Source organism: Salmo salar, chromosome ssa25, assembly GCF_905237065.1.
Source record: "Salmo salar chromosome ssa25, Ssal_v3.1, whole genome shotgun sequence".
Taxonomy (NCBI): Eukaryota; Metazoa; Chordata; class Actinopteri; order Salmoniformes; family Salmonidae; genus Salmo; species Salmo salar.
The window spans coordinates 48,954,371-48,978,569 of NC_059466.1; the positions used below are offsets into that span (position 1 = coordinate 48,954,371).

The following is a 24,199-nucleotide window of genomic DNA, read 5'->3' on the forward strand; positions in this document are numbered from 1 at the left end:
GAGAGAGACATATAGATGAAATCAGGCTGGAAACAAACTGGCAGCTCTGTTGAAATGGAGGACAGAATACACGCATGTTAACTTAAAAGACCCCATCTCAAATCTATAGTGACATTTTGTCACATAAAACCCAAGTGAAATGCATGACGTCTGAAGCGCAAGGATTGTTTCACAATTAGGTGCAAGTGGCCTACCCTCGTGCACTGGGCTCCCAGTAGGGGGCGTACAGCCCGGAGAAGGCAGGAACAAAGTAACATCCATAGGACGAGCCCACATCACCTGCCAGCTTCTCTGTGAGAGGATGAGAATGGTCTTAAGTAAATATGAAAATCAACCTAAACGTACAGTGTGTTGCAGAGCAGAGCTCACCGATCTCTGCGGAGGACTGGATGATTCCCAGGTTATCTTTCAGCCAGCGTACCACCGCCCCAGCTATAGCCACCGACCCCTGGAATAGACCAATCATAGGTCAGCACCAGCATGGCGGAGCCAATCACAACCTTGACAAACATACTGCAGGGCTTTATTTCAGACAGGACTCATACAACAAGACTCGTACAACAAGACTAGTACAACAAGACTAGTACAACAAGACTAGTACAACAAGACTAGTACAACAAGACTAGCACAACAAGACTAGCACAACAAGACTAGTACAACAAGACTAGTACAACAGTATAACAGCACAACAAGACTAGTACAACAGGACTCATACAACAAGACTAGCACAACAAGACTAGCACAACAAGACTAGCACAACAAGACTAGCACAGCAAGACTAGCACAACAAGACTAGCACAACAAGACTAGCACAACAGTATAACAGCACAACAAGACTCATACAACAAGACTAGTACAACAAGACTAGTTTAACAGCACAACAGGACTAGCACAACAGGACTAGTGCAGTGGCTTGCGAAGGTATTCACCCCCTTGGCATTTTTCCTATTTTGTTGCCTTACAACCTGGAATAAAAATGGATTTTTGGGGGTTTTGTATCATTTGATTTACACAACATGCCTACCACTTTGAAGATGCAAAATATTTATTGTGAAACAAACAAGAAATAAGACAGAAAAACAGAAAACTTGAGCGTGCATAACTATTCACCCCCCAAAGTCAATACTTTGTAGAGCCACCTTTTGCAGCAATTACAGCTCCAAGTCTCTTGGAGTATGTCTCTATAAACTTGGCACATCTAGCCACTGGGATTTGTGCCCATTCTTCAAGGCAAAACTGCTCCAGCTCCTTCCAGTTGGATGGGTTCGGCTGTTGTCACGCCCTGACCTGAGAGAGACGTTTTTCTCTGTTTAGTTAGATCAGGGTGTGATATGGGGGGGGGGCATTCTATGTATTTAATTTCTATATTTTGGCCGGGTATGGTTTCCAATCAGAGGCAGCTGTCTATCGTTGTCTCTGATTGGGAGCCGTACTTAGGCAGCCTTTTCCCACCTGCTTTTTGTGGGTAGTTATTTTCTGTTTTGTTATTCTGTGACCTGACGGAACTGTTTGGCTGTTTTCGGTTTGTTTCTTTGTTAGTGTTTTCATTGTCTAAATAAATATAATGAACACTCACCATGCTGCACTTTGGTCCCCTCCTTTTGACAGCCGTAACAGCAATCTTTAAGTCATTCCACAGATTCTCAATTGGATTGAGGTCTGGGCTTTGACTAGGCCATTCCAAGACATTTAAAATGTTTCCCCTTAACCCACTCAAGTGTTGCTTTAGCAGTATGCTTAGGGTCATTGTCCTGCTAGAAGGTGAACTTCCGTCCCAGTCTCAAATCTCTGGAGAGACAAACAGGTTTCCCTCAAGAATTTCCCTGTATTTAGTGTCATCCATCATTCCTTTTTTTAATCGGCAGGGACTGCCGATAAAAAACATCCCCACAGCATGATGCTGTCACCACCATGCTTCACTGTGGGGATGGTGTCCTCGGGGTGATGAGAGGTGTTGGGTTTGCACCAGACATAGCGTTTTCCTTGATGACCAAAAAGCAAATTTTTTGTTTCATCTGACCAGAGTACCTTCTTCCATATGTTTGGGGAGTCTCCCACATGCCTTTTGGCTAACACCAAACGTGTTTGCTTATTTTCTTCTTTAAGAAATTGATATTTTTCTGGCCATTCTTCTGTAAAGCCCACCTCTGTAGACTGTACCGTTTAAAGTGGTCCTATGGACAGATACTCCAATCTCTGCTGTGGACCTTTGCAGCTCCATCAGGGTTATCTTTGGTCTCTTTGTTGCCTCTCTGATTAATGCCCTCCTTGCCTGGTCTGTGAGTTTTGGTGGGCGGGCCTCTCTTGGCAGGTTAATTATGTTGCCATATTCTTTCCATTTTTTAATAATGGATTTAAAATGTTGCTCCGTGGGATGTTCAAAGTTTCTGATATTGTTTTATAACACAACCCTGATCTGTACTTCTCCACAACTTTGTCCCTGACCTGTGTGTGTGTGAGAGTGAGTGAGTGAGTGAGTGAGTGAGTGAGTGAGTGAGTGAGTGAGTGAGTGAGTGAGTGAGTGAGTGAGTGAGTGAGTGAGTGAGTGAGTGAGTGAGTGAGTGAGTGAGTGAGTGAGAGAGAGAGAGATATCATGTGACACTTAAATAAAGTCCACCTGTGTGTAGTCTAACTAATTATGTGACTTCTGAAGGTAATTGGTGGCACCAGATCTTATTTAGGGGCTTCATAGCAAAGGTGGTGAATACATACGCACACACCACTTTTCCATTTAAATTTTTTTGAAACAAGCAATTTTTTTCCCATTTCACTTCACAAATTTGGACTATTTTGTGTATGTTCATTACATGGAATCCAAATAGAAATACATTTAAATTACAGGTTGTAATGCAACAAAATATGAAAAACACCAAGGGGGATGAATACTTTTGCAAGGCGCTGTATAACAGGATAACAATACTAGGATAACAAGACAACAGGACTAGTATAACAATACTAGTATAACAGGACTAGTATACTAGGACTTGTATAACAGGATAACAATACTAGTATACCAGGACTAGTATAACAGACAGTAGACGTGTACCTCGAGAGCGTAGTAGGCTGGTGAGTCCTTCCCCAGTTTGAAGGCCAGTGTGGTCAGGAGGCCGTGATCTGACATCACTGGCTGAGACGAAAGAGAGAGAGGGTGTCATTTTAGAGCAACAGACACCATTTTGAAAAATAAAAATAAAAAAAAAAAAACATTATTTAAATCCATTTTACCTTGATCCCTGTGTTTCTCAGCAGGAAGCAGCCAGTTCCGTACCTTTTAAATAGAAACAAGGCCCGGTTTTAAAAGGAGATGTGTCGGGCCATAAAAATACAATCTCTATGAGAAGAACAGAGGAAGACTTGGGGACATCTCTGAAAATCAAATCAAAACTTTATTTGTCACATGTGCCGAATACAACAAGTAGACCTTACCGTGAAATGCTTACTTACAAACCCTTAACCAACAATGCAATTCAAGAAAGAGTTAAAAAATATATATATATTTACCAAATAAACTAAAGTAAAAAATAAAAATGTACACAATAAAATAACAATAATGAGGCTATATACAGGGGGTACCTGAGTCAGTGTGTGGGGGTACAGGTTAGTTGAGGTAATTTGTACATGTAGGTGGGGGTGAAGTGACTATGCATAGATAATAAACAACGAGTAGCAGCAGTGTTCAAAACAAATGGAAGGGGGGGATAAATGTAATAGTCCAGTGGCCATTTGATTAATTGTTCAGAAGTCTTATGGCTTGGGGGGGGGCTGTTAAGGAGCTTCCAATTTAATGTTAAAAATTATCAGCAGGAAATACAAACAAAAACAACAAACAACAGAGGCAGAAGAATAGGACACACTCACTAGAAGTCAGGAACCTAGGAAGAAACCTAGAGAGGAGCCAGGCTCGTACATAACATTCTATCGACTAATATATTCTAAAAATGGCTGTGTTTCTGAGTGATGACGACCTAAACCAGCACGTCCAGTTCCACAGAGAAAGAGTATCTGCTAGGTCATATACCCAACCAAACAGCTACACCATAGCTGTGAACACAACAAGCAGGACAAAGCCAGAGATACAGAGCCGTGTGGTAGGCTCCCAAACAATGGCAGAGTCAAAGGCCCCTCTCCTCGCTTTACAACTAACTGACGGCTACACAGACAGTCTAAGGATAAAATGTTTACACACACAAGCGCCTTTAAGTGATATGGACCTCTGAATAAAATGATATGAATATCACCGTCAGTTTTTTCCAAGTAAGGAGAGAAGACCCGTCTTGAGGAGGACTTACGTGTTTTTAGCCTGTCCATCCTGGAAGCACATCTGACCAACCAGAGCAGCGGACTGGTCCCCGAGACACTGTGGCGTCAAGAACCACAACAGCGTTTAGTCATCACACACACTAACCTCTGTCAGTCATTACTGTCAAAGCTAGGACATTGATTCACTCCAACTAGGGCAAATCACACACACACTCTCTATATTGTTTTGATGCAATAACAACAAGGGAGAACTCCTTACCCCGGAGATGGGAACTCCTGCCAGAGAACCAGAGTTCTAGAATAGAATGAAATAAAAACAGACATGATGAGAGTGAAGTTACTGATCCAGGACCTGTGTCAAATCTCAACAAAGTCCATTGAAAAAACTTAAACCCTTAAAGTCCTCAAAAGAATTTAAACATTTAAAAAAAAAAAAAAAAAAAAAAGCCACCTTTATCAAATGATAACATAAGTAGTAGCAACAGGGTCGGGTCAACCAGGTCATAATAAAACAGAAACCATCTGTCCAAATCATCTCTACAGCCAAACCAAAAATCAGCTGTTAAGGCCATCACGAGACGCTCTAGTCCAAATAACTGGCATAGCTAGAGCCACACACTCTCCACAGTGTCGTTCTACGGACGCCACAGGAGTCACGAGCGTCTCAATGGTGTAATGGAAAGAAAAAAAGGGGGCAGCCAAAGGCCTGGCATTCTCTCCACGGACCTTACCAAACCTCCATCTGGTGGACGTGAGGGAGAAGGCTGAGGTGAGTGAGTGAGTGAGTGAGTATTTTGGGGACGACGGGCAGCCATTTTAGGTGACAGTGGCAGATAAGAACATATCAGAAGTAGGAGGAGCGACCAGCTCACTGAGTGACCTCTGGACACCAAGGCAAGGTGCACACTATGTTGACAGCAGTTCAGCAACCATGACAGTCACAGGAGATAAAACACAGACAGACACACACACACACACTTCTTGTGTACACGTTCTATTCATTAGAGAGTATGTAGTCCTAAATTTGACCCATTTAAATCTGCCCTCATTACAAAGACAACTGTCACAAGATAAGCTGCATTTCTCTGTATCAAAGTAATATACAGTGCATTCAGAAAGTATTCAGACCCCTTGACTTTTTCCACTTTGTTACGTTACAGCCTTATTCTAAAATGGATTAAAATAAATATTTCCCCCCCCTCATCAATTTACACACAATATCCCATAATGACAATGCAACGTTTACAATTTTAGCAACAACCCCCCCCCCCCCAAAAACCCCCCAGAAATACCTTATTTACATAAGTATTCAGACCCTTTGCTATGAGACTGTAAATTGAGCTCAGGTGCATCCTGTTTCCATTGATTATCCTTGAGATGTTTCTACAACTTGACTGGAGTCCACCTGTGGTAAATTCAATTGATTGGACATGATTTGGAAAAACACACACCCGTCTATATAAGGTCCCACATTTGACAGTGGATGTCAGAGCAAAAACCAAGCCATGAGGTCCAAGGAATTGTCCGTAGAGCTCCGAGACAGGATTGTATCGAGGCACAGATCTGGGGAAGGGTGCCAAAAAATATTTCTGCTGCACTGAAGGTTCCCAAGAACACAGTGGCCTCCATCATTCTTAAATGGCTTACGTTTGGAACCACCAAGACACTTCCTAGAGCTGGCTGCCGGCCAAACTGAGCAATCGGGGGAGAAGGGCCTTGGTCAGGGAGGTGACCAAGAACCCGATGGTCACTGACAGAGCTCCTCTGTAGAGATGGTTTTCCTTCTGGAAGGTTCTCCCATCTATGCAGCAATCCACCAATCAGGCCTTTAAGGTAGAGTGGCCAGACAGAAGCCACTCCTCAGTAAAAAGCACATGACGGGCCGCTTGGAGTTAGCCAAAAGGCGCCTAAAGGACTCAGATCATGAGAAACCAGATTCTCTGCTCTGACGAACACAAGATTGAACTCTTTGGCCTGAAAGCCAAGCGTCACGTCTGGAAGAATTCTGGCACCATCGCTATGGTGAAGCATGGTGGTGGCAGCATCAAGCTGTGGGGATGTTTTTGGGAGACTAGTCAGGATTGAGAGAAAGATGAACAGAGCAAAGTACAGAGAGACACTTGATGAAAACCTGCTCCAGAGCGCTGAGGACCTCAGACTGGGGAGAAGGGTCACCTTCCAACAGGACAACAACCCTAAGCACACAGCCAAGACAACGCAGGAGTGTCTTCGGGACAAGTCTCTGAATGTCCTTGAGTGGCCCAGCCAGAACCCAGACTTGAACATCTCTGGAGAGACCTGAAAATTGCAGTGCAGCAATGCTCCCTAGCCAACCTGACAGAGCTTGAGAGGATCTGCAGAGAAGAATGAGAGAAACTCCCCAAATACAGATGTGCCAAGCTTGTAGCGTCTTAGCCTCAAGTCTTCTTGGGTGTAATCACTGCCAAAGGTGCTTCAACAAAGTACTGAATACTTATGTAAATGTGATATTAAATTTGCAAAAATATCCGAAAACCTGTTTTTGTTTTGTCATTGTGTGTAGATTAAAAAAATTAATTCATCAATCTATTTTAGAATAAGGCTGTAATGTAAAATAATGTGGAAAAAGTCAAGAGGTCTGAAAACTTTCCAAAAAAAACGCACTGCATGTCACGTCTGATCAACAGTGTCTGAGGAACGATCCAACTAACAGTCTAACCAAGAAAACAATATTAAGCCCTGTAACCTTGACCCCAACATTACATAGTCTAATGACAGTCAACTGGAATCTTATCAGGTTTGACGTAGACGGAACTAAACACTAGTCATAAAACCAAATTACCTGCTTTGATTAGTCACTTAAATCCCATTTGATCATAAACATCTTTATGGCTACCTTTCTACTGAAAAATGATAGGACTTAACCTGGATAAGTAGGTTAATGTTTAAAACATGGTTCGCTAAGCGTTTCCAATCAAAAAACACTACACACAAACATCGACACACAAGCTAGATCCGAAGGTATCAACTCACCACTGAACCGTATATTTCTGAGGAGCTCTTCACTTGGGGTAGAATTTCCATTGGGACATCAAAATATCTACAACCGACAAAATAAATATATGTTTAAAATAATGCCGGAAATATATAGTCAAATTTTGTACAAAAAAATGTATTAACAACTCATGTAGATATGTCTATGCAAACATGTTCAAGTGTGTGTGTGTGTGTGTGTTCCTACTTGCAGAGCTCGGGGTCCCAGTCCAGGGTGTGTATATTGAAGAGCATGGTGCGACTTGCGTTGGTCACATCTGTGACGTGCACCCCGCCACTCTTTCCCCCTGTCAGACACTGGGGTGAGACCACCACACCGCCACAGAAGATAATGAATAATAAAAAATAAAAATGTTGATACAGAACCACAATGGAAATAAGCCTCGACTTTGAGTCATCCCTGACAAGTTAACAAAATGTAGATCCTTTGTAAAACTGTCAAATCAATCATCTGGATAATTAATAATTTAAATCACAGATAAACAATCTGAACAGGAACTGATCACCAAGCAGGTTTTTGTACCAGCCCAGTACTAAAAATCACCCAGCCTGTAGGGTTCGCTTTGGGCCCAGTCTTACCCAGATAAGCCAGGAGTCGACAGTGCCGAACATGGCTCTGTGTGTCATGACAGCCTCAGCGACCTCCTCCACGTTGTCCATGAGCCAACGCAGCTTCACAGCACTGAAGTATGTACTGATGGGCAGACCGGTCTTGTGCTGGGGAAAGATAGATGGAGAGAAAAAGAAAGCGAGATAAGAGGCTGTATCACATCCGGCATTGATTGGGTGTCCCATAGGGTGGCGCACAATTGGCCCAAATGTTAACAAGTAAAAATAAAGGGAGAGAGAAAGGGAGAGATGGTAGAGAAAGAACAAAATGTGATGACCAAGGGGGTTGATGTCACCCATCAGAGATTACGGTAAAGATGTGTCAGATTGTTCACACCTAACATCTAATCTTCTCATCCCCACAGGTGCCTTTAGGCTAGGGTCCATGGTGGGGTAGGGGCTATAAAGTAGGGTCTAGGACAGGGGTGAGTAATTCCAGTCCTCGAGGGCCTGAGTAGTGTCACAGTTTCACCCCAGGCTCCAGTTAACACACCTGACTCCAATAATCACCTAATCATGATCTTCAGTTTACAATGACATTAGTTTAATTAAATCAGCTGTGTTTGCTAGGGATGGAGGGAAAAGTGTAACACCAATCAGGCCCTGGAGGACTGGAGTTGCCCACCACTGGTTTAGGGGTTGGTTTGGGACAGGGCTCTCCTCTTACCTTCAGATGGTTCTTGTTCTTTCCCGGGGTGCTGTTGATCAGCCTCTCCACTGTGGACTGTGTACGAAGGTCCAGCCAAACTACAGGGATAACCAGCAAACAAGGACTTAAAAAAAAAAAAAAAAATCACTGCTAAAAACTAAAAAACTTCAATTGAATAAAATCAACCAGAGATAATATATTATATAAACACTATCTTACAATGTTCAACAATAGACAGGCAGTGGTGGAACTGGCAGAATGAAAAGCACGACTGTTGGTATGACATCCTACACTACTTGCTGGAGCTGGGGGAGGATTTAATGCTATTGCAACAATGCTACTGGATGATGTTATGCAATCTGGCTATGTGCTGTGTGGTTTCCCACATGACACAACTTTAGGACATTTACTAAGTAGAGTTACAGTAAGGATCTGTGTGGAGGTTTGAGGGAGCGACTGGGGGCAGCTGTCTGAATCAGACTGGAAAAAGTGTGTCAAAGCCAATGAATTGGACTGGTTTCTAAAACTGCTACTGAATTAGAACTCTGATCCCCAAAAAGTGAACAGCCTGTCCCTGCCAATAGTCTTCTAATGGGGACGGTGACCCCGTACTTTCTGGCGCATACGTTTGTGACTACCAATGAGCTTTTGTAATACCCACCAATGGCATTGTAGAGCGGTTCCCCCGTCTCTTTGTCCCAAACCAGCGTAGTCTCTCTCTGATTGGTCACTCCGACAGCTGGGTAAACACAAACAAAATGGTAAACAAACACCACACCCCCTGCTGCATCCAATGGAGTCCTGAGTGCCACTGTAGGTACAGAGTATTCATACCCCTTGACTTGTTCCACATTTTGTTGTGTTACAGCCTAAATTCAAAATTGATTAAATAGATTATTTCTTCACACACACACTCAAAAATCCCATAACGACAAAGTGAAAACATGTTTTTAGAAATGTTTGCAATTTTTTTTGAAAATTAAATACATAAATATCTAATTCAGATAAGTATTCACATCCGTGACTCAATACATTGTAGAAGTACCTTTGGCTGTGATTACAGCTGTGAGTCTTTCTGGGTAAGTCTCTAAGAGCTTTCCACACCTGGATTGTGCAACATTTGCCCATTATTCTTTTCAAAATTCTTCAAACTCTGTCAAATTGGTAGTTGATCATTGCTAAACAGCCATTTTCAAGTCTTGCCATTGATTTTCAAGCTGATTTAAGTTAAAACTGTACCTCAGCCATTCAGGAAGATTCACTGTCTTCTTGGTAAACAACTCCAGTGTAGATTTGGCCTTGTGTTTTAGGTTATTGTCCTGTTGAAAGGGGATTTAATCTCCCAGTGGCTGGTGGAAAGCAGATGGAACCAGGTTTTCCTATTGGATTTAGCCTGTGTTGAGCTCCATTCTGTTTCTTTTAACCCTACAAAACCTCCCCAGTCCTTATCGATGACAAGCATACCCATAACATGATGCAGCCACCACAATGCTTGGAAATATGGGAGAGAGGTACTCAGTAATGTGTTGTATTTTCCCCAAACATAACACATTGCATTCATGACAAAAAGTGAATTGCTTTGCCACATTTTTTTCAGTATTACTTTTGTGCCTTGTGTCAAACAGGATGCATGTTTTGTAATATTATTTATTCTGTACTTCCTTTTTTTCCACTCTGTCATTTAGGTTATTATTGTGAAGTAACTACAATGTTGTTGATCCATCATCAGTTGTCTCCCATCACAGCCATTTAATTCTGTAATTGCTTTAAAACGTCACCAATTGGCCTGAGCGGTTTCCTTCCTTTCCGGCAACGGAGTTAGAATGGACACCGGTGTCTTTGGATGGTGTATTAATATACCCAGTCACTAAAAAGAGGAATTAATAACATCACCATGCTCAAAGGGATATTCAATGTCTGCTTTTTTTTTTTAAACCAATCTACCAATAGATGCCCTTAGTTGCGAGGCATTGGAAAACCTCCCTGGTCTTTGTGGTTGAATCTGTGTTTGAAATTCACTGCTCGACTGAGTGACCTTACAGATCATTTATATGTGTGGGATACAGAGATGAGGTAGTCATTCAAACATCATGCTATAAACTATTATTGAACACAGAGTGAATCCATGCAACTTATTATGTGACTTGTTAAGCACATTTTTACTCCTGAACATATTTAGGCTCCTTACCATAACAAAAGGGGTTGAATACTTATTGACTCAATATATTTCAGCTTTTCATTTGTAATTAATATGTAAAAAAATTTTAAAATATAATTCAACTGACATTATAGGGTATTGTGTATAGCCCAATGACAAAAAAACCAATACATTTAAAATGTAACCCATTTTAAATTCAGGCTGTAACACAACAAAATGTGGACAAAGTCAAGGACTGTGAATACTTTCTGAAGGCACTGTATCTATCCACACACACACACACACACAACTGTACCTTTAATGTTGGAGATGTCTATGTTGAGCTGGCCGAGCTTCTCACAGGTCCTCTCCATACACTCATAAACTGACTGAAGAATCTCCTTAGGGTCCTCTTCTACCCAGCTGACACACACACACAAAAAGGGACAGTTCAACTAAGTGTTGGAAAAGGTTTTACCCGTGTTCGAAAGCATCTGTTCAGAGAACGAACATGGTGAAATGTGGAATGACAAGTGTCATATTTCAGCTTTGTGTTGTTGATGATCACTGAACCGACACTTAGTCCTTCACTCATATGTGGTCAAATTCCCCTCTTTTCCACTGTTCCTCGTCAGGGTCAATGACAATTGGTTTAAAAAAAGGTTCTGATCCAGTCAAAGAGTCTTTCCAAAAGAACCCAGGCCCATAGTGAGTAGTAATTTCCTTGCATACAGAGCATTTGGAAGGTATTCAGACCCCTTCTCCACATTACAACCTTATTCTAAAATTGATTCAATATTATTTAAAAAAAAAAAAATCAATCTACACACAATGACGAAGCAAAAAGAGGTTTAGAATTTTGGCCAAATGTCTTTTTTTTTATATAAAATTAAAAATGAAATGCCTTATTTACATAAGTATTCAGACCTTTTGCTATGAGACTGTAAATTGAGCTCAGGTGCATCCTGTTTCCATTGATCATTCTTGAGACGTTTCTACAACTACATTGAAGTCCACCTGTGGTCAATTCAATTGATTGGACATGATTTGGAAAGGCACACACCTATCTATATAAGGTCCCACAGTTGACAGTGCATGTCAGAGCAAAAACCAAGCCAGGATTGTGACGAGGCACAGATATGGGGAAGGTTACCAACTAACAAAAAAATGTCTACAGCATTGAAAGTCCCCAATAACACAGTGGCCTCCAACATTCTTAAATGGATGAAGTTGGGAACCACCAAAACTCTAGAGCTGGCCGCCCGGCCAAGACTGAGCAATCAGGGGAGAAGGGCCTTGGTCAGGGAGGTGACCAAGAACCCGGTTGTCACTGACAGACACCCAGAGTTACTCTGTGGAGATGGTTTTCCTTCTGGAAGGTTCTCCCATCTCTGCAGCACTCCACCAATCAGGCCTTTATGGTAGAGTGGCCAGATGGAAGCCACTTGTCAGTAAAAAGCACATGACAGCCTGCTTGGAGTTTGCCAAAAAGCACATCTGGAGGAAACTTGCCACCATACCTATGGTGAAGCATGGTGGTGGCAGCATCATGCTGTGGGGATGTTTTTCAGTGGCAGGGACTGGGAGACTAGTCAGGATTGAGGGAAAGATGAACAGATCAAAGTAGAGAGATCCTTGATGAAAACCTGCTCCAGGGCGCTCAGGACCTCAGACTGGGGTAAAGGTTCACCTTCCAACAGAACAACGAGTTTAAGCACACAGCCAAGACAACGCAGGAGTGGCTTCGGGACAAGTCTCTGAATGTCCTTGAGTGGCTCAGCCAGAGCCTGGATTTGAACCTGATCGAACATCTCTGGAGAGACCTGAAAATAGCTGTGAAGCAACGCTCCCCATCCAACTTGACAGAGGTTGAGAGGATCTGCAGAGAATAAATGGGAGAAACTCCCCAAATACAGGTGTGCCAAGCTAGTAGCGTAATACCCAAGAAGACTTGAGGCTGTAATCGCTGCCGAAGGGGCTTCAACAAAGTACTGAGTAAAGGGTCTGAATACTTATGTAAATGTAATATTATTGTTTAGTTTTTTGCAAAAATATCACAACCTGTTTTTGCTTTGTCATTATGGAGGTATTGTGTGTAGATTGATGGGGGGGGGGACAATTTAATAAATTTTAGAATAAGGCTGTAACGTAACTTTCCGAATGCACTGTAAGTTCCCCAAATAAGGCTTTAGTAGCCTACAGAACCCCGCCGCCTGCCTAGCCCACAGAACCCCGCCTAGCCCACAGAACCCCGCCGCCTGCCTAGCCCACAGAACCCCGCCGCCTGCCTAGCCCACAGAACCCCGCCGCCTGCCTAGCCCACAGAACACCGCCGCCTGCCTAGCCCACAGAACACCGCCGCCTGCCTAGCCCACAGAACCCCGCCGCCTGCCTAGCCCACAGAACCCCGCCGCCTGCCTAGCCCACAGAACACCGCCGCCTGCCTAGCCCACAGAACACCGCCGCCTGCCTAGCCCACAGAACACCGCCGTCTGTGTAGCCAATAAAACACCAATGTCTGTCTAATGTAAATAAGCCCTGGACATTGGACTCTGACAGCTCATGCATTCAGCTAACGGGGGAAAAAACCTAGGGATCTTCATTAAAGTGTAACCTCAGTTCTTAGTACTCAGTATTGACTCAACCCAGGGAGGGGATTTGGTAAATGTTGACATACTCAAAGATTCTCTTTCCAGATTTCCCTCTTTCCATTCTTCCTGTCATCACTGATCAATCCTGGATCAGAATTCACCCCAGAAGGGTGGCGGTAGGTAGCCTAGTGGTTAGAGCGTTGGACTAGTAACCGAAAGGTTGCAAGATCGAATCCCCTGAGCTGACAAGGTCTGACATCTGTCGTTCTGCCCCTGAACAAGTCAGTTAACCCACTGTTCCCCAGTAGGCCGTCATTGTAAATAAGAATATGTTCTTAACCTGTTGGGGCTCGGGGGCAGTATTGAGAAATTTTGAAAAAAATATGTGCCCATTTTTAACTGCCTCCTACACCAACTCAGAAGCTAGGATATGCATATTATTACTTACACATTCGGATAGAAAACACTCTGAATTTTCTAAAACAGTTTGAATGGTGTCTGTAAGTATAACAAAACTCATATTGCAGGCAAAAACCTGTGAAAAATAAATTTAAAAAAATTGAATTTTGTGACTGTACTATTTAGTGTCATTGTTTTATAGATACCATAGTGAGAAAGGATTCATTTCGCAACACCTACGGCTTCCACTAGATGTCAACGATCTTTATAAAGTTGTTTGAAGCGTCTATGATAAACAGAGAGCAAATTAGAATGCAAGGAAGTTGACATGTCGTCACTTCATTTTTTTGCGCCTGCGCATAAATCTGAGAAGCGTGAGTTTGTCATTAATTGTTTATCAAGACATAGGATAGGTTGTGTGAAAATATTACTGATGTTTAACGTTAAAAATGGACCAAAAGATTAATGCTAAACAACGTTTGACATGTTTGAACGAACGTAAATAGATTATTTACTAGGTTTTTTTAGCTTTTCGGCGTGATTTTACAACCCCCCCACCACGTTTTGTGGGAGCATAATGAACGCTAACTACTTGGTGTTATTTGGACATAAATTATGAACTTTGTCAAAAGAAACCACATTTGTTCCGGACCTGGGATTCCTGGCAGTGCCTTCTGATGGAGATAATCAAAGGTAAGGGAATATTTACAATGTTATTATCGATATTAGATGATGCTAACTGTATAGCATAGCTTATTGTTCTTAGCATAGCACCCCGTTTATTGCAAAATGTGATTTCCCAGTAAAGTTATTTTGAGATCTGGCCATTCGGTAGCAATTACGAGATGATAATATATTATTCTTTGAATGACAATATTATAATTTACCAATGTTTTCGAATAGTAATTTTGTTATGTTCACCGGAAGCATTTCAGAGAAGAAAAAAATCTGAATTTCACGCTACTGTAAAATGCTGTTTTTGGATATAAATATGAACTTGATGGAACAAAAAATGCATGTATTGTATAACATAATGTCCTAGGAGTGTCATCTGATGGAGATTGACAAAGGTTAGTGCATAATTCTAGCTGGTTTCTGCTTTTGGTGACGCCTGACCGTGAATTGAAAATGGATGTTTGTACTTTTGTGGCTATGTACTGTCCTAACATAATCTAACTTTATGCTTTTGCCGTAAAGCCTCTTTGAAAATCGAACAATGTGGTTAGATTAAGGAGATGTTTATCTTTTAAATTGTGTAAAATAGTTGATTGTTTGAGAAATTTAAATTATTCGATTTTTGATGTTTTGAATTTCCAGCCTTGTTAGCAATCCCGACTCGGGGTTCATTGCTAACCTGTAGCCCCAACAGGGCTTGCCTAGTTAAATAAAGATTCCATTTTTAAAAAAGGGGAGGAGAGTAGATGGCATGCTCATAAAAAGTATTGGTACTGGGCCTTGCAAGCGGACTGTATTGCAGTGTGATACCAGGTGTGGGTACTCACCCCTCTTTAGGGAAACTCTGCTTTATCCCAACCTGGTGGTGACTAAGCAGCTCTGCCGTTTTAGAATTGAACACCTGAGGAGAGGAGAGACAGAGTTAGAGTGGTTCCTACTGTGCAAGTGATCTTAAAAATCAGATTTATACTGAACAAAAATAGTTTTAAAAGTGACCTGCAACAATTTCAAATGATATGAACTGTAAATCAGTAATAAGGAAAATCAGTCAATTAAAATAAATTCTTTAGACCCTAATCTATGGATTTCACGGGGCATGGATCAGAAAACAGTCAGTATCTGGTGTGATCACCATTTGCCTCATGCAACATGAGACATCTCCTTCACTTAAAGTTGATGAGGGCTCTTTGTGGCCTGTGGAATGTTGTCCCACTCATCTTCAATGGCTGCGCAACGTTGCTAGATATTGGAGGGAACAGGAACACGCTGTCCTACACGTCGATCCAGAGCATCCCAAAAATGCTCAATGGGTGACATGTCTTGTGTGTATGCAGGCCATGGAAGAACTGGGACATTTTCAGCTTGTAGGAATTGTGTAGAGATCCTTGCGACATGGGGCCGTGCATTATCATGCTGAAACATGAGGTGATGGAGGTGGATGAATGGCACGACAACGGGCATCAGGATCTCATCGCGATATCTCTGTGCATTCAAATTGCTATCGATAAAATGCAATTGCATCCATTGTCCCTAGCTTATGCCTGCCCATACCATAAGCCCACTGCCACCACGGGGCACAATGTTGACGTCAGCAAACCGCTCACCAATAGAACGCCATAAAAGTGGTCTGCAGTTGTGAGGCCAGTTGGACGTACTGCCAAATTCTTGACAATGACATTGGAGGTGGCTTAGGTTCGAGAAATAAACATCAATTTTATGGCAACAGCTCTGGTGGACATTCCAGCAGTAAGCATGCCTGTGGCATTGTGTTGTGACAAAACTGCACGTTTTAAAGTGGCCTTTTATTGTCCCCAGAACAAGGTGCACCTGTGTAATCATCATGCCGTTTAATCAGCTTCTTGATATGCCACACCTGTCAGGTGGATGAATTATCTTGGCAAAAGACAAAATGATCACAAACAAGGACATAAAAAAAAAAAATTCTGTACAAAAGTTGAGATTAATAAACTTTTTGTGCGCATGGAAATTCTGGGATTTAAAAAAAAAAGAACAATTCTTCTTCAGCTCATGAAACCAACACTTTACATGTTGCGTTTATGTTTTTGTTCAGTATAGGATTCATCTAGGCCCAATATGCTATATCTCAATTAAAAATAGATAAAAATCTAGGAGCGCCAGAATTTGTATGTTGTGCTCCTAACTTTTGCACCAGTGCTACCAACGAAAATGCTTAATTTAAATCCCTCTCCAGGACTATTCACATGTTGTTAAATGAACACTTCTCTTTCTATCAAAAAAAATGTATATAAATAAAACATTTTTAAAAACAGTACTGCCACGTATGAGAAATACATTTAAGCATATATTTTCCAAGATAATCTTCGACATCATTTTCAAGAGTTCAACAAATCGGTTCTGTAACAGTTTGAAGAACACGCATCAGAGCATTCCACATTCTGAAGCTAAATCAATATCCATCACATTATTAACAAAAGAGAAACTCATTATGGACTATATAAAACCGTGATGAAAGCTTTACAGACAAAGTTATGATACAAAAAAACATTATGGATGTTACATTTGGTGTGTATTACTTTAAAATAAACATTTCCCTACTTATCTCCAGCACCACCCCAACATGTGAAAACATCACATTTCTATGTTTTGTAGTGAAAAAGATAAAAGACAAGTCTTTCCAATGGCAACCAATTAGTAGGCAATTCCTGCTCATAATTGGTAAAAAAAAAATAATTAAACAAAAATAAAAAAGTTGTAATCACATGACGCACACCGATGATGTCATTAGAAACACTTAACATAGAAACACGTGATTTCCTCATATGCTGCTGTTGAAGAGATGCTGGAGACGATGAATATGAAGTTCAAAGACGGTGAAATTTTCCTTGAAACCCTTTACACTATGGATAGGGCTACATTGAAATGTTTCTAACAGAAGAAAGAATGTTAGCAATTTAAAAAAAGGGGAACAGTTTGGAGATTACGGCAAAAGGCGAGGATGCAACAGTTTGACAAGACACTTGATTTTACATTTACTGTACTTTTAGCCGTATTTGTTGATAATGAAATCTGAAAATACTCCGGATACATTTAGTAACATAAGCATATTCCCTGGAAAATCTAAGGTAGGGGCAACAGAAGACAAAACATATACAAGGGTTTGAATAAGAGGTCAAGCCAGGTGTTGTCCAAGGTTGCACACTTGTCCAAGGTGGCACAGTTCCTAAATAATTTCAATGCACTTTTATGACTCAAAGAAGAGTCTTCAACTATAAGGTGATTTTTTTGAGCTCTCCGTGCTGTTGAGAACACACCTGTAGTTGTTCGGGAAACAAAAAATAAAAATAAAAAAGTGTGCACCTCGACATCACACAATTACTGTTGTTGTTTACGCCATCCCAAAAACAGCCATTATATAAATCACAGTCTGGATCAGGTGGACATCATTTAAAATGCTTTTTCTATTGCCAACATGAGTAGCTAAATTATTTTAAAAAATACAATCTTACAGTGTTAGGCTTTCACAAGGCAATTCAGAGAAGCAGATCGTCCTTTTTTGTGCACATTGATGGAATGCATTCAGATGTGTGGGCCGCAGCAAATATTCTTCACAATACAAACAAACATAGGCTCATTCTGTTCATGACAACATAGGGTATAAACGCCATGTTATCCTTGTAACTGTACATCAGTGATCATAAACTTTGATACTGTATATTCCATCAGATTTACTGTAGATTTACTGTATATTCCATGATGTTATATGATAAAAGTACACACTTGAACACACAGGTGTTTGGCTTGCTTGTATGACCTCAAAGCGGTATTTATTATAATCCTCAACGTATCATCTTTCAAAATACATAGAGTCCTCGTAATTTACAGCATTTCCCCTCACTCAGACAACAATTTATTTTTGCAAACGTTTCCCCAAATAGCGGGAGGGATGGGGGCAACTTGTTGTTGTGCGCCGTGCTCAAGTTTAGAACGTCTGTCAGCCAAAACCAACACAGCTCTGTGAGCTCTGATGTCATATATAGCATGTTACTGTTCAGCCACTGTGTTCCCATTTAGGAGCTTATTAAAATGACAAAAATCTGCCATTTTCAACCCACATACAGGTACGAGCGTAAAGGGTTTAACAGCTCATCTTCATAAATAACACTGTGGGAAAGCTGTGAATGAAGAAACAAGCTCTGTGCGCTCGTTCAAAAAGTAATGAATATGATTGACTGGTCAGAAGTTTACATACACTAAGTTGACTGGGCCTTTAAACAGCTTGGAAAATTCCATAAAATTATGTCATGCTTTACAACCTTCTGATAGGCTAATTGACATCATTTGAATCAACTGGAGGTGTACCCGTGGATGTATTTCAAGGCCTACCTTCAAACTCAGTGCCTCTTTGCTTGACATCATGGGAAAATCAAAAGAAATCAGCCAAGACCCCAGAAAAAAAAAAGTGTAGACCTCCACAACTCTGGTTCATCCTTGGGAGCAATATCCAAATGCCTGAAGGTACCACGTTCATCTGTATAAACAATAGTACCCAAGTATAAACACCATGGGACACGCAGCGGTCAAACCGCTCAGGAAGGAGACGCATTCTGTCTCCTAGAGATGAACGTACTTTGGTGCGAAAAGTGCAAATCAATCCCAGAACAACAGCAAAGGACCTTGTGAAGATGCTGGAGGAAACAGGTACAAAAGTATCTATATCCACAGTAAAACGAGTCCTATATCGACATAACCTGAATGGCCGCTCAGCAAGGAAGAAGCCACTGCTCCAAAACTGCCATATAAAAGCCAGACTACGGTTTGCAACTGCACATGGGGACATAGATCATACTTTTTTGAGAAATGTCCTCTGGTCTGATGAAACAAAATAGAACTGTTTGGCCATAATGACCATCGTTATGTTTGGAGGAAAAAGTGGGATGCTTGCAAGCCGAAGAACACCATCCCAACCCATGAATTACAGGGGTGGCAGCATCATGTTGTGGGGGTGCTTTGCTGCAGGAGGGACTGGTGCACTTCACAAAATAGATGGCATCATGAAGCAGGAAAATGATGTGGATATATTGAAGCAACATCTCTAAACATCAGTCAGGAAGTTAAAGCTTGGTCGCAAATGGGTCTTCCAAGAGGACAATGACCCCAAACATTCTTACAAAGTTGTGGCAAAATTGCTTAAGGACAACAAAGTCAAGGTATTAGAGAGGCCATCACAAAGCCCTGACCTCAATCCTGTAGAACATTTGTGGGCAGAACTGAAAAAGCGCGTGCGAGCAAGGAGGCCTACAAACCTGACTCAGTTACATCAGCTCTGTCAGGAGGAATGGGCCAAAATTCACATAACTTATTGTGGGAAGCTTGTGGAAGGCTACCTGAAACATTTGACCCAAGTTAAACAATTTAATGAGAATGCTACCAAATACTAATTCAGTGTATGTAAACTTCTGACCCACTGGGACTGTGATGAAAGAAATAAAAGCTGAAATAAAATCACTCACTACTATTAATCTGACATTTCACTTTTTGTTTTTGTTTTACTCTCATCATGCCAAGCAACAATGTTGACAGATAAACAATGTCTGCTTTGTTTGGCACGACTGGCAGGTGTTACATAACTGCAGGACATGCACTTACCTGAGAGATGGATGACTGTCCTCCAGCAGTAGATACAATGGAATTTACAGAATGAATAAAATAGTGTGAAAAGTGATGCTCATTTGAAATAATCACTAAAGCAAATCAAATGTTATTGGTCACATACACGCGATTAGCAGATGTTATTGTGGGTGTAAACAAAATGCTTGGTGTTTCTAGCTCCGACAATGCAGTAATAATATAACAAAATTACACAACATATGTAATTTGCATTGTCTTACAGTCCGGGAAAGACAAATGCATAGTGGTTTAGATTGTCAGGTTTTCCTTCAGATACTGAAGGTGTGTTTCCTTCATCAATAATTCATTAACGTGTTACTTCATTGTTTTTACATGTTAAATAGCCAGGGACCAGCTGGACTCCTGTCCTCTATGACCATTTGAAAAAAGGAGTGCTTGACTTCTCACCCATAGGATAGTAGTTAATGTGTAGGCTACATGTTACACACACACTTTGGCGAGAGTTGGAAACATTGTCCAAAAACGGGATGTCCAGGAACTCATGTCGCTGGGAACACTGTGCATATTTACCTCACAACAGGACGAGTCAAAACAAAAAGCTAACCCCCTCTACAGAAATGGACAGCTTCTCGTTTAACCAAGACAAGTGAAACAGTAGCTCTTCACAGTTTATTCAGGTAGAGGTATAAAGTAGCGCTGCCACCAAGGTAGTGATCAATGGTGAGAGATCAGAGACATGGATTGTGTGTGTGCCATTTAGAGGGGGAATGGGCAAGACAAAATATTTTAAGTGCCATTGAACGAGTTAGTATAGTAGGTGTCAGGCGCACCGGTTTGAGGGTGTCAAGAACACTGCAACCAACGCTGCTGGGTTTTTCACGCTCAACAGTTTCCGTGTGTATCAAGAATGGTCCTCCACCCAAAGGACATCCAGCCAACTTGACACAACTGTGGGAAGCATTGAAGTCAACATCTCTGTAGAACGCTTGACACCTTGTACAGCCAAGTGTTTTTAATGTTTTGTACACACAGTGTATTTCCATGTCACAGTTCTTGTTTACGGAAAACAGACAGAAGAGAGCAGACTACCTGTGCTAATTAGCCATCTGCGTCTCTGAACACGTGTGTAAAAATGGAAGACAGACACCACAAACGTGCTGTCACTGAAAAATACTGGAGCCTGCAACCTACAGTAACCTGTTAAACAGTCAGCATAAGTGTGTATTTTTGCATTTGTGAAAATATTTTGGGATGCGACATGAAAAGTAGAGGGGTTTTGTTTCTAGACCCGTACTGCAATTGAGAATCGATTCACGTTTAGAGATGGAGCATTTGGCTGTTTTTTGGATTCCAGAGCCAATTTGCCATTAACAGAACATTTAAGGTCCATGGACGATAAGGAGTAACGTTAGGTTTCTATACTATTGGGCTAGGGTCGGACAGTCTTCCTGTGTAGGTTAAGACACCACGGAGCCGGAGCAAGACATGGCTCGGAAAACATACCTCAATCCAGGGATGAGAAATGTGTTGAACTCTGAATTGTCCCATTATCTCAACTGTTACACCAAGAAGATTGAACAACTGCTAGTGTTTCCCCCCAGTAAACTGCTGTGTTCGTTCTCATGCTTAGGTACCAGAAGCCACAGCAGACATTTTAGAACGGCAGTGTCAGCCAATCAGCTCCTTTGTTGTTCAACGTGACATTCCATAATGGCTGCTGTGGCTAGTGCTAGCTAGCTAGCATGAGGATGAAAACAGCAGTTTACTTAAAAAAAAAATACTATTAGATGTAAAGTCCACTGTTTAGGGGACCTGTGTGGTTCTGATACCGGTTCGGACCGACATTTTCACTTATAAATTGATCTGTGGACACCGTAGATGGAAATGGTTTGCGTTGAGCAATAGCCCTGGTTCCCACGGACACAGTAGTATATTTTTTTGCTCTTCCGACTGCCTAGCAACTCCTGGCTGAACCCTACTTCACAGCCACTGACACAGCACATGCCTGAACTCCTTATCTTAGCACAGCAGGAGAGAGTGGTTTCATCACTATAGTACAATCAGAGATCAATTTATAGCCATTAAATCAAATCGGGGAAAAGATTATTCATAGATTTTAAAACGAAAACACTTTGTTTGGACAAGATTAATATGAGATGAAAGGCGAGTTCCTAACGAGTTCAGGAAGAGCTCTGTGTGATGTCCACAGTGGTTGGGGGCAGATGTTTTGATCAAGAGATAGTCAGAAAATATACACATTTTCTATAACACTAAATATACACATTTTCTATAACACTAAATATACACATTTTCTATAACACTAAATATACACATGTATTTCACAGTTGTAAGGAAAGTGAAATTTTACAGTTTGTGGTTTTACAATTTGATTATAGTATATTTTGAAAGTATACAAGTGATTTCAAGCCTTATTCATAGTGTTAAATAGGGAAAAATTGTTTTGTTTAAATCATAGTTGTACTTGCACTTGTGTCCTCAAAAAGGGACTCAACAATTTATTTAAAAAAATAACAATTTACAGAAAGGTGAGATTGTAACCTTGGAGTGTGCATTGGGGCGGCAGGTAGCCTAGCGGTTAGAGCCAGTAACCGAAAGGTTGCTGGATCGAATCCCCGAGCTGACAAGGTTTTTACCTGTCGTTCTGCCCCTGAACAAGGCCGTCAGTGTAAATAAGAATGTGTTCTTCACTGACTTAAATAAAGGTTAAATTAAAAAAATATATACAATTTTTTTTTTTTTTAAATCACTAGTTATTGTTGATGATTCTCATGATAAATAATTACTTTCGGGGATTACACGAAGTTAAAATTAAGAGTTAAAAAAAAAACAGGAGAACGTAACTCATTCATAACTCAGAGGCTTGTTGTGACTTTGCCAACTTACCAGAAACCTCGTCGAGCTTGTGCCTTGATCGATAGCTGCGACCAGGGGCTCCATCGTGATCCTCTCTGAGTAAGACGCGGTGGACATCCTTTCTGTTCGTATCCGTGGTGATCAATTTCTACAAGCGCCGGTGAACCGGTGGTCGGCTTTATATCACTCACTGCTGGCAGTCTGATGAGACCATGCGAGAATCCTTCCAGTGACGTTGATAAAATCCTATCGGTTGTGGCAAGTTTGTGTTTGACGAGCCGTCAGAAGGCGTTGGCCTGGTGCTGCCCAATCAAATCCGGGGGCACGTCCAAACAAAAAAAAACGTTCAACGAGTTTAATTCACCGGGATAAAGGCCGCATTTAAAACAGGCCATTGAAGACAACTGGGAACTCGCATAAAAATGTTTTTAAAAAACGAGTACCAATGGGAAAAATCTTTTAAATGGTCATCCAACTCGGGAATTGCAAATCGGAAACTCGGATATTTTTGTAGACTTCCGATCTGAAGATCGCTGACGTCGTGATTTTTTTTCTCTCTTTCCGAACTCCCAGTTGTCCTAAAAGCACCAAAAAGTCACCCCCTTTTCCCTTTTACCCACTGAGGCAGTGGGTTCATTTTACAGCAGTGATTTGGACATAAAAACGTCCAATCATCAATCACTAAAACGGATATTTGAGCTCATCTGTATCTTATCATAGGTTATAACTCCGCAAACGAACAGACAAGCGCACAACTTCATCCTACTCAACATTTATTTACAGTCTCCATCCGCTTTTCAGAAGGAGCCTTTATTCTGCAGTTGTCTATGTGGATCAGACTAACAGAACATCATCACAGATCAGACTGTAAATTCTCCTTGTGATAAGAGGACAACCAGAGCCCTAAAATAGATCACAGCTTAATATTTGGTCTGTCAGGAGTCTGCTGCCTCTCAGCTTCTGATGTGCAATGGCAACTATTTGCGATTCACTTAAAAGTCCAATGTGACTGTTTTCATCTCAATATCAAATCATTTCTGGGAAATCATGAATAAATACCTTACTGTGATTGTTTTCGATTAAAATGGTGATGTCACCAGGCAGCCCAAAACTCCATCCCACAGGCAGAAATCTTTTCAAACAGCTTTTACACTAAAAGGGTATTATCATCATTTTCAAAATGTCACCGTATTATTCCAACCTCATAGTGTGGTATTATATATAAAAAAAAAATATTATTTGAAATTGATCAGAGTGGTTGAGTGTTTGAACAATCCACAGCATGCAAGGAACGCTGTTAATTGAAATTGTCATCTGAACTACTGTGATCCAGTAGGCCTATGGTCATCATGACACTCAGCG

The 24,199-nt window shown here is 41.2% G+C and overlaps 1 protein-coding gene across 2 annotated transcripts in view; it reads right to left on the bottom strand.

Moving 5' to 3' along the window:
- Positions 1-23,167, bottom strand: part of LOC106586902 (glycerol kinase) — a 28,238-nt gene extending 5,071 nt beyond the window's left edge. For both annotated transcript variants that reach the window (XM_014174643.2, XM_045707369.1), the window contains exons 1-14: positions 22,868-23,167; positions 15,181-15,254; positions 11,005-11,111; positions 9,213-9,290; positions 8,570-8,649; positions 7,873-8,010; positions 7,481-7,590; positions 7,273-7,339; positions 4,520-4,555; positions 4,290-4,357; positions 3,226-3,268; positions 3,047-3,127; positions 370-448; positions 195-291 (exon numbers count right to left, since the gene is read on the bottom strand). In XM_014174643.2, coding sequence (XP_014030118.1) covers positions 195-291; positions 370-448; positions 3,047-3,127; positions 3,226-3,268; positions 4,290-4,357; positions 4,520-4,555; positions 7,273-7,339; positions 7,481-7,590; positions 7,873-8,010; positions 8,570-8,649; positions 9,213-9,290; positions 11,005-11,111; positions 15,181-15,254; positions 22,868-22,954 — 1,145 coding nt within the window. In that variant the 5' untranslated portion in view covers positions 22,955-23,167. The remainder of the gene's footprint in view (positions 1-194; positions 292-369; positions 449-3,046; positions 3,128-3,225; positions 3,269-4,289; positions 4,358-4,519; positions 4,556-7,272; positions 7,340-7,480; positions 7,591-7,872; positions 8,011-8,569; positions 8,650-9,212; positions 9,291-11,004; positions 11,112-15,180; positions 15,255-22,867) is intronic.
- Between the last annotated feature and the right edge of the window lie 1,032 nt (positions 23,168-24,199).